This window comes from Cydia amplana, chromosome 19 (genome assembly GCF_948474715.1).
Source record: "Cydia amplana chromosome 19, ilCydAmpl1.1, whole genome shotgun sequence".
In the NCBI taxonomy this organism is placed as follows: Eukaryota; Metazoa; Arthropoda; class Insecta; order Lepidoptera; family Tortricidae; genus Cydia; species Cydia amplana.
In genome coordinates this window covers 8,941,837-8,956,252 of record NC_086087.1, presented here as the reverse complement: position 1 = coordinate 8,956,252, position 14,416 = coordinate 8,941,837, and the positions used below count along the sequence as shown (strand labels likewise).

General features: G+C 35.6%; 1 protein-coding gene across 3 annotated transcripts in view; it reads right to left on the bottom strand.

Annotated features, from left to right (window-relative positions):
- Positions 1-14,416, bottom strand: part of LOC134656893 (flotillin-2) — a 384,591-nt gene that overhangs the window by 30,015 nt on the left and 340,160 nt on the right. The window contains exon 1 of one of the 3 annotated variants that reach the window (XM_063512439.1): positions 5,331-5,693. The exons of the other annotated variants lie outside the window; for them this stretch is intronic. Within the exon in view, the coding sequence (XP_063368509.1) occupies positions 5,331-5,346 (16 nt within the window). The 5' untranslated portion in view covers positions 5,347-5,693. Of the gene's footprint in view, positions 1-5,330; positions 5,694-14,416 lie in introns of those variants that run through there. 3 annotated transcript variants of the gene reach the window in all.

The following is a 14,416-nucleotide window of genomic DNA, read 5'->3' as shown; positions in this document are numbered from 1 at the left end:
AAACACGGACTGGTGAAATATTTGGTTATTTAGGTTAAATTAAGTATACTTATTCCAGATTTAGACCAAAAACCACCGCGCAACTAGGTACTCTACAAACTGGTTTAGGTTACTTTAGATAAAAAGAAGACCTAATACAACAAAAATAATCAGATAAGATTTTAAATATCTGTTCTTCTGACATGGGACAGTATAGTGTTTAACTGTTTAGCAAAAAAGTTCAATTGGGTGTTAATCGATAAGGGTAATCCCATGTCCATGTTTTCGCCAAACAAATGTTTCAGTGGAAAAAACAGAATTACATTTCTAATCTTAATTTTCTTGAGAGAGTTAACGTTATAAGGTGTCTAAACGATAAGGAGTAGGTAACATACAGTACACATGTCACCTTCAACTAGGTAACACGGAATTAAAACGGACAACTTCTCAAAGACACGCCTTTTAATTTAAACGGATGTATAAAATAAAAGATTGTCTTTGACAATTTTTAACGAGATCATTAAATGTAGGAGAGTTGCAGTGTAGATGCAGTTACAGACAAGTTGCGTATATGGAAAAAGGATTTTACAAACCGAAAAATTATGTTTTAAAATCGGCACTTAAATGTAATCAACTCGAATACCTAATTGTATTGGACGGCGCCGAATAACACAATTTCTGCTTGCTAAATAATTTTGCTTGAGGCCTACAGATTGTGACATCGAAATTGAGAGAGTGGCTGATGGTATTAGTTAAAGTGAAAAGCTGCTAAGTTTGCTAAAATACTCTTAGCTAGGGCTACTTGCAATACGTTTTCGTCCAATTGATATTTAAATTGAAATAAACACGTAAGTCGTTAAAGAACAATAAAGTGAGTAAAGAGTTGAATGTTTTTGACGTATTGTAGCTTTAGGTACACCAAAAACATACCACACGAAATGAACGGACCTACATATGATTAAAAAGAAAACATACATCCTGCGAGTAAAGAGACAGGAATAAATGAAAATCGCAAAAGTAAGTTCGTTAAAGCCTCGACTCGACTAACCACGGTTATACAACGCAATTGCAAAAAAAACTAAAGCTTGTATGAAATTAGAAACAATGCGCATCCGTTTACACTCGTAAGTTTGTTATTGTTGTACGGTATGCTAGTTATGCTAGTATAGTCTGCAATAAATATACAGGGTGTTTCCTGTAACAGGAGCAATAAATTAAACTGTAGTGTAGGCTGTACTCCTCAAACTGACCAACATTTGTCCAGTAACTTTTGAAAATAACTCATGTTTTGATTTTTATTACACTTTAAAGTTTATTCTAAGGCGCAATGTATTGCAAATTTTGTTATGTTTAAAGCGTGACAAGCAACGTCAAATACACTGATGTCAGCGTACATTGAAGGCAATATTTATTTTGTATGAAAAAGAGGAAATCTAAAGGATTCATAATTTTTAAAAGTTGCTGAACAAATGTTGGTCAGTTTGAGGAGTACAGCCTTTAGTTTAATTTATTGCTCTTGTTACATGAAGCAACCTGTATAATACGTTTGTGTATTATATTGTCTAACAACTCATAAACTACCTACTGTTATAATCATAGCCAGGCACGAATTATTTAATGTTATGTTAATGTCAAGTGTAATGCAATCAGCAGTGGACATTTTCAACTGATACCTACTTCTTCCTGCCTTTAATATCAACTTCATTTGGGGTCGGGCCTTCTTGTGCGTTTGCGCCAGGCCGGTCTGTCCTGGGTTGTCAACAATAGGATATTCTGGGTTTTAGACGTTCAACTGATACCTACACGATTAAATATAAATAGCTAACAAGAGCCAAATGGTATCCTTAAACTTTTTAAGCATCTTAACGTCCAGTTTTTGTGACATTTACTCTGATTTAACATAACAGTCTCTAGGTGAACTGTAGTTAGGTATAGAATGTTAGGTTAGCCGCAACTGCCGCAAAATCCTTGAGGCTAAGATTACCACGTAGGTACGCCAAGGTACAATGTTGCCACAATTAAATGTAACACCCGTATTTACCATTAGGTACCACAAGAAAATTAGTTTAGTTTGAGAACCCGTCTTTTATTAAATTTGCATCCAACGACTTCAGTTGAACCGTATCTCAATGTTGGTGTTGAAACTTGTGAATCGTAAAACTTGAGAGTTTTATATTAAGTCTGAACAACTAGACATTCGAGTATTAATTCCAAAGGAAACATTGAATACATATAATATTTGCATATTAATAATCTTATAAAAATCCAAATAACAAATTGAGACAACAAAGGTTAATTATCACTAATTAATTAAAAAAATCGTTTTATCGCGGTACTTACCTAATTAAAAGCGATAAAATTCCCAGGCCAATTTAATTGAACATTGTTAAAATTAATGACTAAACTACGCAAATGTAAAAGGGTACCTACTTTTATTTCTCCATTTACGATTTTAAAGTAGGTACCAATTAGGGCTCGCGGTCGAGTCCGTGTTTCGTTTACACGTTTCGAATACCCGTTTCCGAATAACACGTACACGGTTTTCTGGCCCGTTCCGCACGTGTAATTAAGAAACGTGTAATTAAGATCCGTTCCCACGGATATACGGGTATTCGAAGAAACGGATCTTATTTACCCGTGGCTCCGGAGACGTCCTTGACGAGTAGCGAAGGAACGAACCGGCGTAGGTACTTAAGAGCTACAAATGAATAGACAAAAGATTCATGAGGTGTTTCTGTCATATTTAACCTTATTTCGTGGTTCATAGAGTCGAAATTCAATAAACGGTAACCCCTTTTCTGAGCAGGTAGTTTTTGCTTGCAATGTTGCAATACGAGTAGAAAATTAGAAATACAGTAGGTATACCTACATGCTACTATCAAAATAGTATTTTATACAAGACTTCAAATACTAATACTTTATGGTTTATTATATAACTTGATAGCAATAAATATAAAGTGCTAGTAATAAAAAATAAAAGCAATAAAGAGTATAAAGAGAAGACTGTACGATAAAAACTGGCCATGCATGATCTGGAAATACATACAATATTCTTACCAATTGCACATTATTAAACAGTTCTTATATTTTTAATAATCTGTAGATATAAGTCCTATAAGTATAATTATAATTAAAATTCAATCAATTGTCAATCATATTACTGATATTACCTACAATGTATGTGTGAGTTTTCTCGAATAGGTATATCTTATCGAATAAATATTCTGCCAATAAGAAATGTATATTTTTTAATCGTATTATTTTTTAACATACGTAAGCCAGGCATATTAAGTATTATAGCAAACCATGTAAAAATGTATAAATAATCATTTGTATCTACCGCTGCATTTGTTACAATTTCTTGTGTAGACGTGTTCACCTTATTACACCGACATAAAGCTTATAATTGGTTGTGGCAGTTCTGATAATGGTTTGGGAACCTACTTGTTTTCGGCGATATCAGACAAAAGGGTATTGGAAAACAACACGTTCTAATGAATGGAACACCAGCGGCCGGCATTTATTACCTGAACATTCGTGTGAAAGTGACCCAAGTGAACATGAATGATTAGCAATTTTGAGATCTATCTTAATGTTCTTAACAATATAATCGCTAGGTAACCAAGGTAGCATGGGTTTCTTTTTAAGGTTCTCGCGTGAACTCCTGTGTTTCGAATGCCGCTTGTGTGTACTTTTTTTTGCGTCGTTGGCAGATTTGCTGTTTTTGCTCAGCAGTAAATTGATAATAATAAGATTTGGTGCCCTCGGGAGGGTGCCCATTTGCCCAATACGCAGGCAGCGTTCCCGCGCTGGATTGTGATTGCAATTCTCTGCGCGAGAAAGCTGCCCGCGCGGGGGTCGCCCGTTGCAAGAAGAAATAACCACAAAGTAATTCATACTTATTTTCTTAACTGTTATTTTTAACTAATATAGGTAGTATTTGTCTGCACATCTATTCTTGACGAAACTATATTACTTACACAATTATACATGTATTAAATGTATTTCTTTGATTGAAATATAATTATATTAATTATGTAATTAATACTGAATATGTTAGCTTAAAAGCAATATTAGTAAAAAAATGAAGGTTTTAATTTAAACTAGGGACGAGTAGGTTTAAAATTAAAAATAGTAGACAATATAGGATAGGGACACCTACTTCGATTAATATATTGTATAGTTGGCTAAATATGTTATATCAACACAGTTATAAATAATTAAAAAAAAACGTACGCCAAACGAGTTCATCTGAAGTCAACATTCAATATTAGACCTTACATACCCAGACCTAGAGCATTGATTGGGTCAACCTGTTTCGGATCCGTTCGGGCCGGTGTTAAGTACCCGTGTAAACGGAGATACGTATCTGAGAAACGTGTCTTGGGAACGTTTATTGGAGACGTATCCGGATCCCGGCGGTTCCGTGTAAACCGTGTTCTTAGCACCGCCGGGCTTAAGAACACGGGTATTCGTTTCGGCGTGTAACACGGATACCGGGAGCCCTAGTACCAATACGAAACTTATTAAATACTTACCCCTAATACCCCTCCCTATAAATAATAAATAAATTGGAATAATAACTAATTCATAAGTACAGGAGTCTCGGCCCCGAGTATATTTTTACGCCTTGGGTTGAGACCCTTGGCCCGTGGGGTCCTAATGCCCTACAACTTTTTAAAGACCTGTCGAAAAGACTGATCGACCTCACTGGTGACCGAAGAGCTGGCAGCTTTCTCGCGCAGCGTATTAGCCCCGCAATACAGCGAAGAAATGCTGCCAGCGTCCTCGGCACCATGTCAAAGTGGCCCAATTTCTTGGATTTATTTTCATTTTATTAAGTATTAAAGTTTAGTTTTATTTAGATAAATTAGTTTATTATTTTTTTTAATGTACAATAACTTCTAACCTATGTTACTAAAATAAATCAATAAAGTTCATTTACTATTAGTCATGCGAGATAAAACTGTTCCACGTCAACTGAATGCACAACGATTGCGTAAAATCCAGTGTTGACAATATTTGGGAGCATACTCATCAACACTGGTCAGGGTTCCGGGGTCAAAGATGGACGCACAAGGCAACAGCATGATGCAAATAGCTAATATAATATTTTTAAAGGCTCTACTTGGTCTTAGGCCCTAGTTAGTACCTAGTAGAGATCCCTTTTTGGCCATATGAACGCCTATTGTTTACCTCTACTTGAGTTACTGTATTTTCTGTATTGAGGTATGAAATAAAGAGTTGTATTTGGAAGTTCACTTGCCTGCGTGCTGCTGCGCTTCATTAGACAAGCAAAAATTATGCTCAAAAATATAGCCGCTAAAATAGTAAAAAATAAAGATACTCACGCTTTAACAACTGCATAAGTTGCACCAACTGTTAATCCTAGATTAAATGCGCTCATCCATAGCAGAGACATGGCTTCAGCTTTTAAGCTCAAGCAGAGAGAAACGGAACGTGAAAGGGCACTGCACTATACAAGCATGGCACACTGGTCACAATCACTATGAAACTTCTATTTAGACGAGAAAAAACGTTTGAAGTTTGAAATGATACCACAAGATAATCCAACGTTCCAATTTCAAATTTAAAGGATGAGCACGAAACTTTTTAATTTATTTCCTTCCGATCGCGACGATAGTAGTAAGTAAGCGTAATGCCACGAACTGTGAATGAAATGATCGACTATGCGGCGGGTACAGTGTACGAGTGGCCAGCTGGCTTTATCCTTTACAATATAAAGTGGAAATTGCCCCCCGCGCGCCCCGCGTGAAACCGAACGTATTTTCTCAAGCATTCGCTATTGTGCTGCAATTTCGTTGCAAACGGTGCACTAGCAACGTATTATTATCTTACAGGTAAGTAGGTATCTAATGTCTAAATGTAAAAAGAAGCGAGCGCTCTTTCCTCAGTAAAATAAAGAGACCTTGCGCTATAGGTTTTACTTTAAGAAAAAAAAAGAAGTATACATCTATACTTCTTATTTGACGACCGGTCTGGCCTAGTGGGTAGTGACCCTGCCTGTGAAGCCGCGGTCCTGGGTTCGAATCCCAGTAAGGGCATTTATTTGTGCGATGCGAATAGATAAGATAACACAGATATTTGTTCCTGAGTCATGGTTGTTTTCTATGTATTTAAGTATTTATAATATTTATTTATTTATACTCATTTTAAATAACTTGCATTTTACTAAAGCTTAGTTAATGTAATGGATTGTAATATTATTTTGTCATAATTTTATTAAAATTATCTATACTTACCTTAATTCCTAAGTTTTAACTTATTTAATAACTTGCATACAATACAACGAATGAATTCGCAATTTAACAGTTACCTACATACCGGTCTCAATTAATATTCCAATTAGAAGTAACTATGCCTACTTAAAAACCGATACCTATAAGTTCAATCTAAATAATGTTTTGTCGAAGTCAATAACCTAATAAACTAATAACATATGACGGTCGTAATAAACAGTTATACCTAATATTAGTTTTTGCACTAAACCATTGATACGTAGTTAAAATTCTGTTGACGATACAGCTGACGCAATCAAAGACCAAAAAAATTGTTTTATTTAAATTAAAAACAAATAAATGGTTAAACACGTTATTGACATTATTACACACATAGACGTCATTGCGCCAAACGTTTGCGCATCTCGTATTATACACGATAGGCATCGAACAAAACACGATAGTCATGATTAACATACGTCTATGTCATTTTGACATACACGCACTTGTCAGAAAGAGATAAAACATACATTGACTAATTGAGGCTTGTAAAATTGTATGAATAAGTATTCATTCCTAGACTCCTAGTGCTGCGAGTACGTCAAGTATGGCGTTCCTATGGAATAAGAGTAGGTATACCTACCAATGTATTTATTCTCACAGCCAATCGGTGCAAACTTAGCTTGGACGGAGGCTATTAATTATAATAAGTAAACTATAAGCTTCAAAGCTCATTGCAGGCACGGTAAAGCCTAATATTAACTACACTGAAAGATTTTTTTTCTTGTTAACTAATAAATTATTAGTGTTCCAAATTCAGGTTCATGTTCAAATGTAGGTATGTAGGTGTAGGTACCTACTTAAAATACCTGAATGGACGCTTTCTAGCACATGTTAAAACTTTTTAAATCCATGTCGCGGTTAAAAGATTTCCAATAAACGATGTTGTCTCAGAACTTCGAACTTCAATGAGTTTGATAGAGATGTAGAAAAAAGTCAATTACCAAGTCGGATGACTGTGGGGCCCATTTCGAAGAAGATTGAGAATTTCATGCAAAATATTAATTGATTCATTGAAATTCATTGAAAAATCGTACAAAAACCAGGACAGGAGCGCCACATGCTAAAAACAAAACAGCTGCTTAATACAATTTTCCGAGTCATTTTACACTGGTCCCTGCAACTACTATAATAAGACACTTCACTATTAAGACGCTTTATCTCTTTATATACATGTACACCAAAATACACGAAGCACGGAACCCCCTAGTCCGGCCGGTCCAGTGTCCCATAAATTAGCGTGGCGTTGATATGACGTGACGTGACATGACAGGTCAGATGCTATGAAAGGATGCATGAGACGGACCGGAAACTAGATATATGATACCCCGGGTTTTTTCCTTTAGACCCGGTTTTGGGACAATCTTAACAACATTTAAAAGTGTCTTGGAACCCAAAAATGAATTCAGTATCGAACTGTTTTATGAGCGAGGTCTTCCTAAAATAAGTGAGTGATATAGGTAATTTAATGGGTATTTTTATCAAGAGTCGTCGATTCTGAATAAGATTAGGCATTGAAAATAGCTACAATTTCAATATTCGCTATATTTATTTAATATAACAATAAGTGTAGATATAATCAAACCTTCTATATTTTACGGAACAATTTGTTCCATTAAATAATAAATATCATATATATCTACACGTTCCGCAAACACCTGCACGGTTATTTGCGATGTCGAAGCCAATATTTCTCTGTTAAAGTCAACGTCTGGGCTCAGTATACCCGCGAGGGAAACAACTCCAACAAACGAATATTACCTGGGTACAACGTATAATCTCCAAGCCGATAGGAGTAGGAGGTTAGATTATTACTAAATATGTTTAAAATCCTGCAGCACCCCGTATCAGATGAAAAGTTTAAAGAGCCCACCACCGCATGATGTGTTAAAAAACAACGATCATAATGTAAGATTTGGAAAAACTTGAAAACAAATACGTGAATAAAATACTAAAACATTATTGTGTCGTTTATGTAAACTGTAGGTACTGTATGAGTCTTTGTGTTTGTTTTTTACTTATCCTGAAATATCTGTCGAAGCCGAGCGGCGGCGGCGCGGCGGAGAAAAATGACTTAAACTTGAATTCAATCAATGTCAATAGGGTCGTTAGATTTTCAAGCCAGACAAGGTTTTTACTTATTGACACAGACAAGACATCCTCTAGACTGAGCATAGTAACGCTACCCCCTCTGCCACAAATATACGGTAGTTTTACTCCATCTTCGAGTCAAAGTGTCTTTGTGTGACGTCCGTGTCTTTGAACGGACCAATCACGGCACGGGACTCGCTCACCTCGTCCCCCGCACCCCAGTATTTTTGGCAGCATCGGTTTCATGAAATAATTGCTGTAAACTCCGTCTAAAGGATTCCTAGTCTAGTGGTCAGTGTACAAGGACAGGTTTAGATGGGGTTCTTGTTTATTTGGACGACATCCTGGTAACTGGGAAAAACAAAAGTGAACATGTAAATAAACTGCATGAGGTGTTTCGCAGATTAGAAGAGTGTTACAAAAAGAAAAATGTTCCTTTTTCCAAAACTCGGTATCGTATTTAGGGTACATTATAGATAAGCACTTATGACTTATTGACATTTACATGTATGAAACTATATGAATTTCAATAAATAAAAGTACAGAATTCCCAAAACTTATATTTTAAATTTGATATTGTTTTTAATGAATGATTAATTGCATGAAGGTAATTTATCACTACTTCAAAGTTTCGCGAGTTACTAAAAGAAATTAAAACAACATCCTTTATGACTGTGGCACTTTCTTGAAATACTCCGCCGATTCACCTTGAAACCTATTAAATTTGGGTTTTCCAAAATATAATACATATTACATATTAAATATTGCGTGAAAATAAATAGGTAAAAACTTTAAAAAACCGGTCAAGTGCGAGTCGGACTCGCGTTCCAAGGGTTCCGTACATTAAGTCCGACTCACGCTTGCCTGCACATTTGTAATAGGTTTTCCTGTCATCTATTGGCAAGGCGCGCAGTCGGTGGAGGGGGAAGTGGCGCTGATCTTCACAAACACAGGTAATCTTAAGGAATGTCTGACATTAGTACTAGCGGCAGCCGCTTGAACTAATTTTACTCCATAAGATTTAACGTTTTAATTTAACGATTTAACCTAGCGAATAGGTAAAGAACTATTATGTGTACCTATTGTTTACGTTTATTACATGTCCGTCTTTAGGTCATAAACTTACATATTTCAACTGAAGAAGATAGGCTGTGACAGACGGACAGACAGACGCGCGAGTGACCCTATAAGAGTATGAGGGTTCCGTTTTTTCCTTTTGAGGTACGGAACCCTAAAAAGGGTTCAAAGTAAATATAATAAAAATGTGACCTATATATTTTGACTTAACTGACATTTATGTAAAGAATTTAGCATTTAAAACTAAACGTTAATGTCAATAATAAAAGTTCAAAGACGACCATAGCATGAACTGGAACACTGCACAATACATCGCACTGAACTGCACTATAAAACTAAAGCTGCCATATAGTATATTGGAATTGCATATCGAACAGTTACTTTCTAAATTTCCTATCTCAAAGTTATTCACTTCAAAATAAACTTTAAGCTGTTTAAGATAAAGTTCAAAATTTGCACGAATGCGTCAAATGTGTAGAGTTTATTGCCCGAACATGTTTGAACGACCTTAAACTTTCAGGCGATTTGCAAAGTGCGTTCAACTCGAGCAAAGAACCCCACAACTAGCCTTCAAGCAAGCTAGTAAGTTGCAGCTTCCTCTTGTTTTATAATTTAGACAGGGTTAATAAATCTAACAGCTCAGTAGATATATAATGGGTGTGCCTGGCCTTATGATCTGGAATGACGAAAAGGCATGAAGATAATCTTACAGAATGAAATGCTACCCATGGGACCAATGAAAATCATGAAAATTGAGAGACCCGCGAGCAAAGTACAAGACTATACCACGTTGTGACTATATTACATATGTATTTTATCTTTGCCCTACACCTACATTCAATCCAAAGATATAATAAAGTTATTTGACATGAGAGATGAGAGGAGCCGTTTATTGTCAGTTAGAACAAAATATCTAAGTCAAGAACATTGAGTTAGGTAGGTTACATAAGATATACAAGTTGTCAACGTGTGACTCAGATATCTGGGGATTTTACCGACTCTTTCTATTAGGGCTTCTTCTTCTTCCGTGTCGAGGTACCATTAAACATGCAGTGGATACCCAGAAAGCAGCGTGTGCTGCCTTGGAAAGCCCAAAAGTGCTAAGTATAATAATTTTGCACATATGTATTTGTATCAAAGTAATTTATCGTAATTGCAGATATTTAAAAAACCCTGTACCTTTGAGATTTACTGTACAATCACGTCAATCATACTTCCTTTTGACCTTAAACTCTGAAAAACCGAGAAGTGTAAAAAAAATAAAAAGGAATTAGGTACCTATAACGGTTTCATTTCGATTTCCAGAAAAAAGTGTATTGCCTACGTGACCCCATGCACGTCGCAGGCGATAGTAGCGACAGCAGCAACAGTTATATCAACAATCAACACGTAAAACAGTTATCTCAACAATTAAAACTGCTAGTAATAACGATGTACGAATAATACTCAGTTGATCAGTGCCAAATATAATTTAATAATACTTACCTACTTAACGTAAGGTTACAAATGTTTCCGGGGTAAACTAGAAAAATAAGTACAGGGAACTAACTGGTAAAATATGTAAAATCTGTGTCAACATATGTTTGCACTGCAGCATATAGGTAGGCATATTATTAGGACAATAGATTCCGGGATCTGTGTATTACTACTATGGTAATGTATCTATAATCCGTACAAGGTATGCAAAAAATCCCCTAAAAAAAGTAATTGTATGGAAAAACCCACCTTGCAAATTACTTACTCGTAACTAGTCAGTATCCTTCAGCTTGACCTCCACGAAAATCTCATTTCCTATAATACGGGTAGCTACGTCTACGACAATTAACTTTTTGTCCCTCGACAGTAATTCGCTGTAGGTACGTTGTCCAGCAAAATTAGTGTAATTTGTAAAATGCCGACGCTACAGTCGCGATGCCGGTGTGTGCGTGAGTGATGCAACACGAGTATACACATACACACACACTGCATCGATGTGTGCATCAGGAATGCCAAGCTTATGATGAGTCAGGCGCGCGGGGTTCCCTTATCATAGCCTGATTTAATGAAACTTAGGATCGTCTATATATAGGAACTTTAAAAATTGATAACTGTATATAATCTTCAAACTACTATAAATAAATAAATAAATAAATAAAATGTTATTTATTTAGGTATAAACCCATTACATTTTACAATAATACAATAAAATTAAAGCTAGGTATGTATACTAAATCTAAAACTAAACAAGTAGGTAGCTACTAATTATTAGGTGCGGCTGACATCTGCACACAACCTGCTACTGTATGAGTAGACAGTAGCAGGTTGTGTACACCACATTAACAATGCTGTTCGCCGATTCACTCACTCTCCCGACAAACGACCAGTGCCTTTTACGCATTATAGCGTAAAAGTCATCTACTCTGTTCTATAAATTGCATAACACACATAAGGGTGATTTTGATTACATATAAGTTGCTCTATCAGATATCTTCGATATAGTACATTACATATACCTAATAAGCTATATGAGGTACCCTGTATGTTGGTTCCACCGAGATTGACTTTTCTTTATCGGTACGCTCGTTACAGAGGGCCTATCGCAAAAAACGAAAATCGAAACAACAGTATCTGCCCCTCTTTCGCTCTTCCCTATTCGTGCGATAGAGGCAGCTACAAGTAATAACGAAATTTCGATTTTGGTTTTTCGCGGTAGGCCCTCAGACAGGTTGTGTGGCCATTTTATTAGTTTTTAAGTGACGATACCCGTCATTCTTGCCGTAGAGACCCTTTTCGAGGCCATTCGTTCAAAGTGATCGACTTTCTTCGATTTGGTCGTTCCATCTCATTGAGTATACTAAAGTTAATTTGAAAAGTTCGAATGTATAACACTTACAGTAGAATAAAGGAACTCGAATGAGAGAGTTTGTGCAATAGTGAAGTTGTGAAGCTGCGGGTGAAACGAAAATTGAAAAACTATGGGCCGAGCGGGATTTAAATTCGCGACTGAATTCAGTTGCATTTCCAAATAAGAAGAGAATCAATTGGAATTTACAGTGGTACAGTCGACGTCAAAGAGATCTTTACGACTAACGTTACAAAAAATTATTTACACGACTTTATTGTCATAGCATTTAGGTCGTGTAAACATTTTTTTGTTACTTTGGCTGTAAATTTCTCTTTGACGTCGACTGTACATACAGTACTAAAAGAAATTAAAAACTAGCTTAAATCTAAAATAGGCCCTTAAATCTAAAATGATTGTAATTTTAAAGTATATCTGTGATTTCATAATACTCAGAATATCTTTTCGAGGTAACAATAAAGACCAGGTTTTGTTTATTATTGATAGTTAACTAACTATAGGTACAAGTTCGGTTTAAATAATGTTTTTATTGTCTAAGAAATTACAGAAATGTCACTTATAAGACAACTTATAAATAGATAACTTACAGTATTTACAAGTTACGCAATAAGCAAACACTTATGACAGTGTTTAACAATAAACAATTGCATTTGGATTTAAACTAATAATATAAACACATCTTGTGTTATATTAAGATTATTAGCGCTGTCACATATGCGAAAACCACATCAGCTTTCGATATGGCATAATAAAGCTACCAATACCGATCTTAAGAATATTGATAACATAAATCGGCATCAATATTTATATTTCCGTGAGGATTATGGCATAAATATCGCCCTAGTTTCTTTTGTTCTCTTTGGAAAGACGCATCTTCCTTCAGGCCTTTCATTCATAAAAGAAATGATATTATATACAAGTTGAAGTCTTCTTCGTTTCTGGTTAGGAACGTACTCGTAATGCAAAAGGAATAAATCCTAAAAGGAAAAGGAAGGATCCTTATGTACATTGTACAATGTCTTAGATAACAAAGCTTAGAAGCCTAATTTCATAACGCCGACCAATTAAAAATGTCCATCTTTTTCGTCATTACAAAATAATCCAGTGAAAGAGCGATACTTGCAGATCCTGCAATGCATTGAATCATTGTCAGAAGCTTCATTTCCGTTGCCAATACTTAAATACATTTTAGGCTCAAGTAAGTTCAACTTAAAGTAACCAGTTCGGATGGCTATCTTCTCACCGGCACATGTAGAGGGCCTATCGCGAACCATGTTCGGCGTGTTGCTTCCCTGTCACACTTACGTACGAATTTACAAGTGCGCGGTAGGCCCTCTGGGTACTTATTCGGAGTAGTGCTCGGTCACGCCTAACCTAGTCGCAGCCTTGTCCTAGCCCGAAGGTCCAAGAAACACATATCTACTACCTATCAACTAATTGACTATGCACGGCGACGCTTCCTACTGCCGAGAACTGCGTAGGAGAGATGTACTTAGTCTACTGACGAATATAGGTTATATATACAGTGTGGGATGAACTTAAATTGCCCATTGCACTAACAGAACACCAAAAGCAACACAATAGTATATTTAGAAGTTTACGTAAAATACACATAATAATTAATGATTGGGCTCTCCAACCGTATTTTAAGGCAACAGTGGTGAATTTCCTTTTATTTTATTTATTTATTTATCGTATGGCATTTATCTATACATGTCACTGCGTTATAAAATTAAAATTTAAAGCTAGAGTTCTTAAAATAATCCACGGCTTTCCCAGTCAAGGTCTTGAGCTCTTCAATAATGCCACCGAATTTCCCTTAAATACATATAAGGGCCAATCATTGAGCACGTTACCTTCTTAAGAGTCTTAAGTATTGTTTAATTGACGAATGAGGTGATTATGTAACATCAACCGTGTCTTATACTTAAACAATATTGTTTTTATTTTATAAAATACATAGGTACAATAGACTAGAATAGAATAAATTTGATTTGTATAATAATCCAATATTATTATGGAATAATAACATCAATAAACTGCTCTGATAATTAGCTTAAGATAATATTTATGTTAACGATTCATAAGTGCTTGTTGCTAGGCCTACATGAATAAAGTATATTTTGAG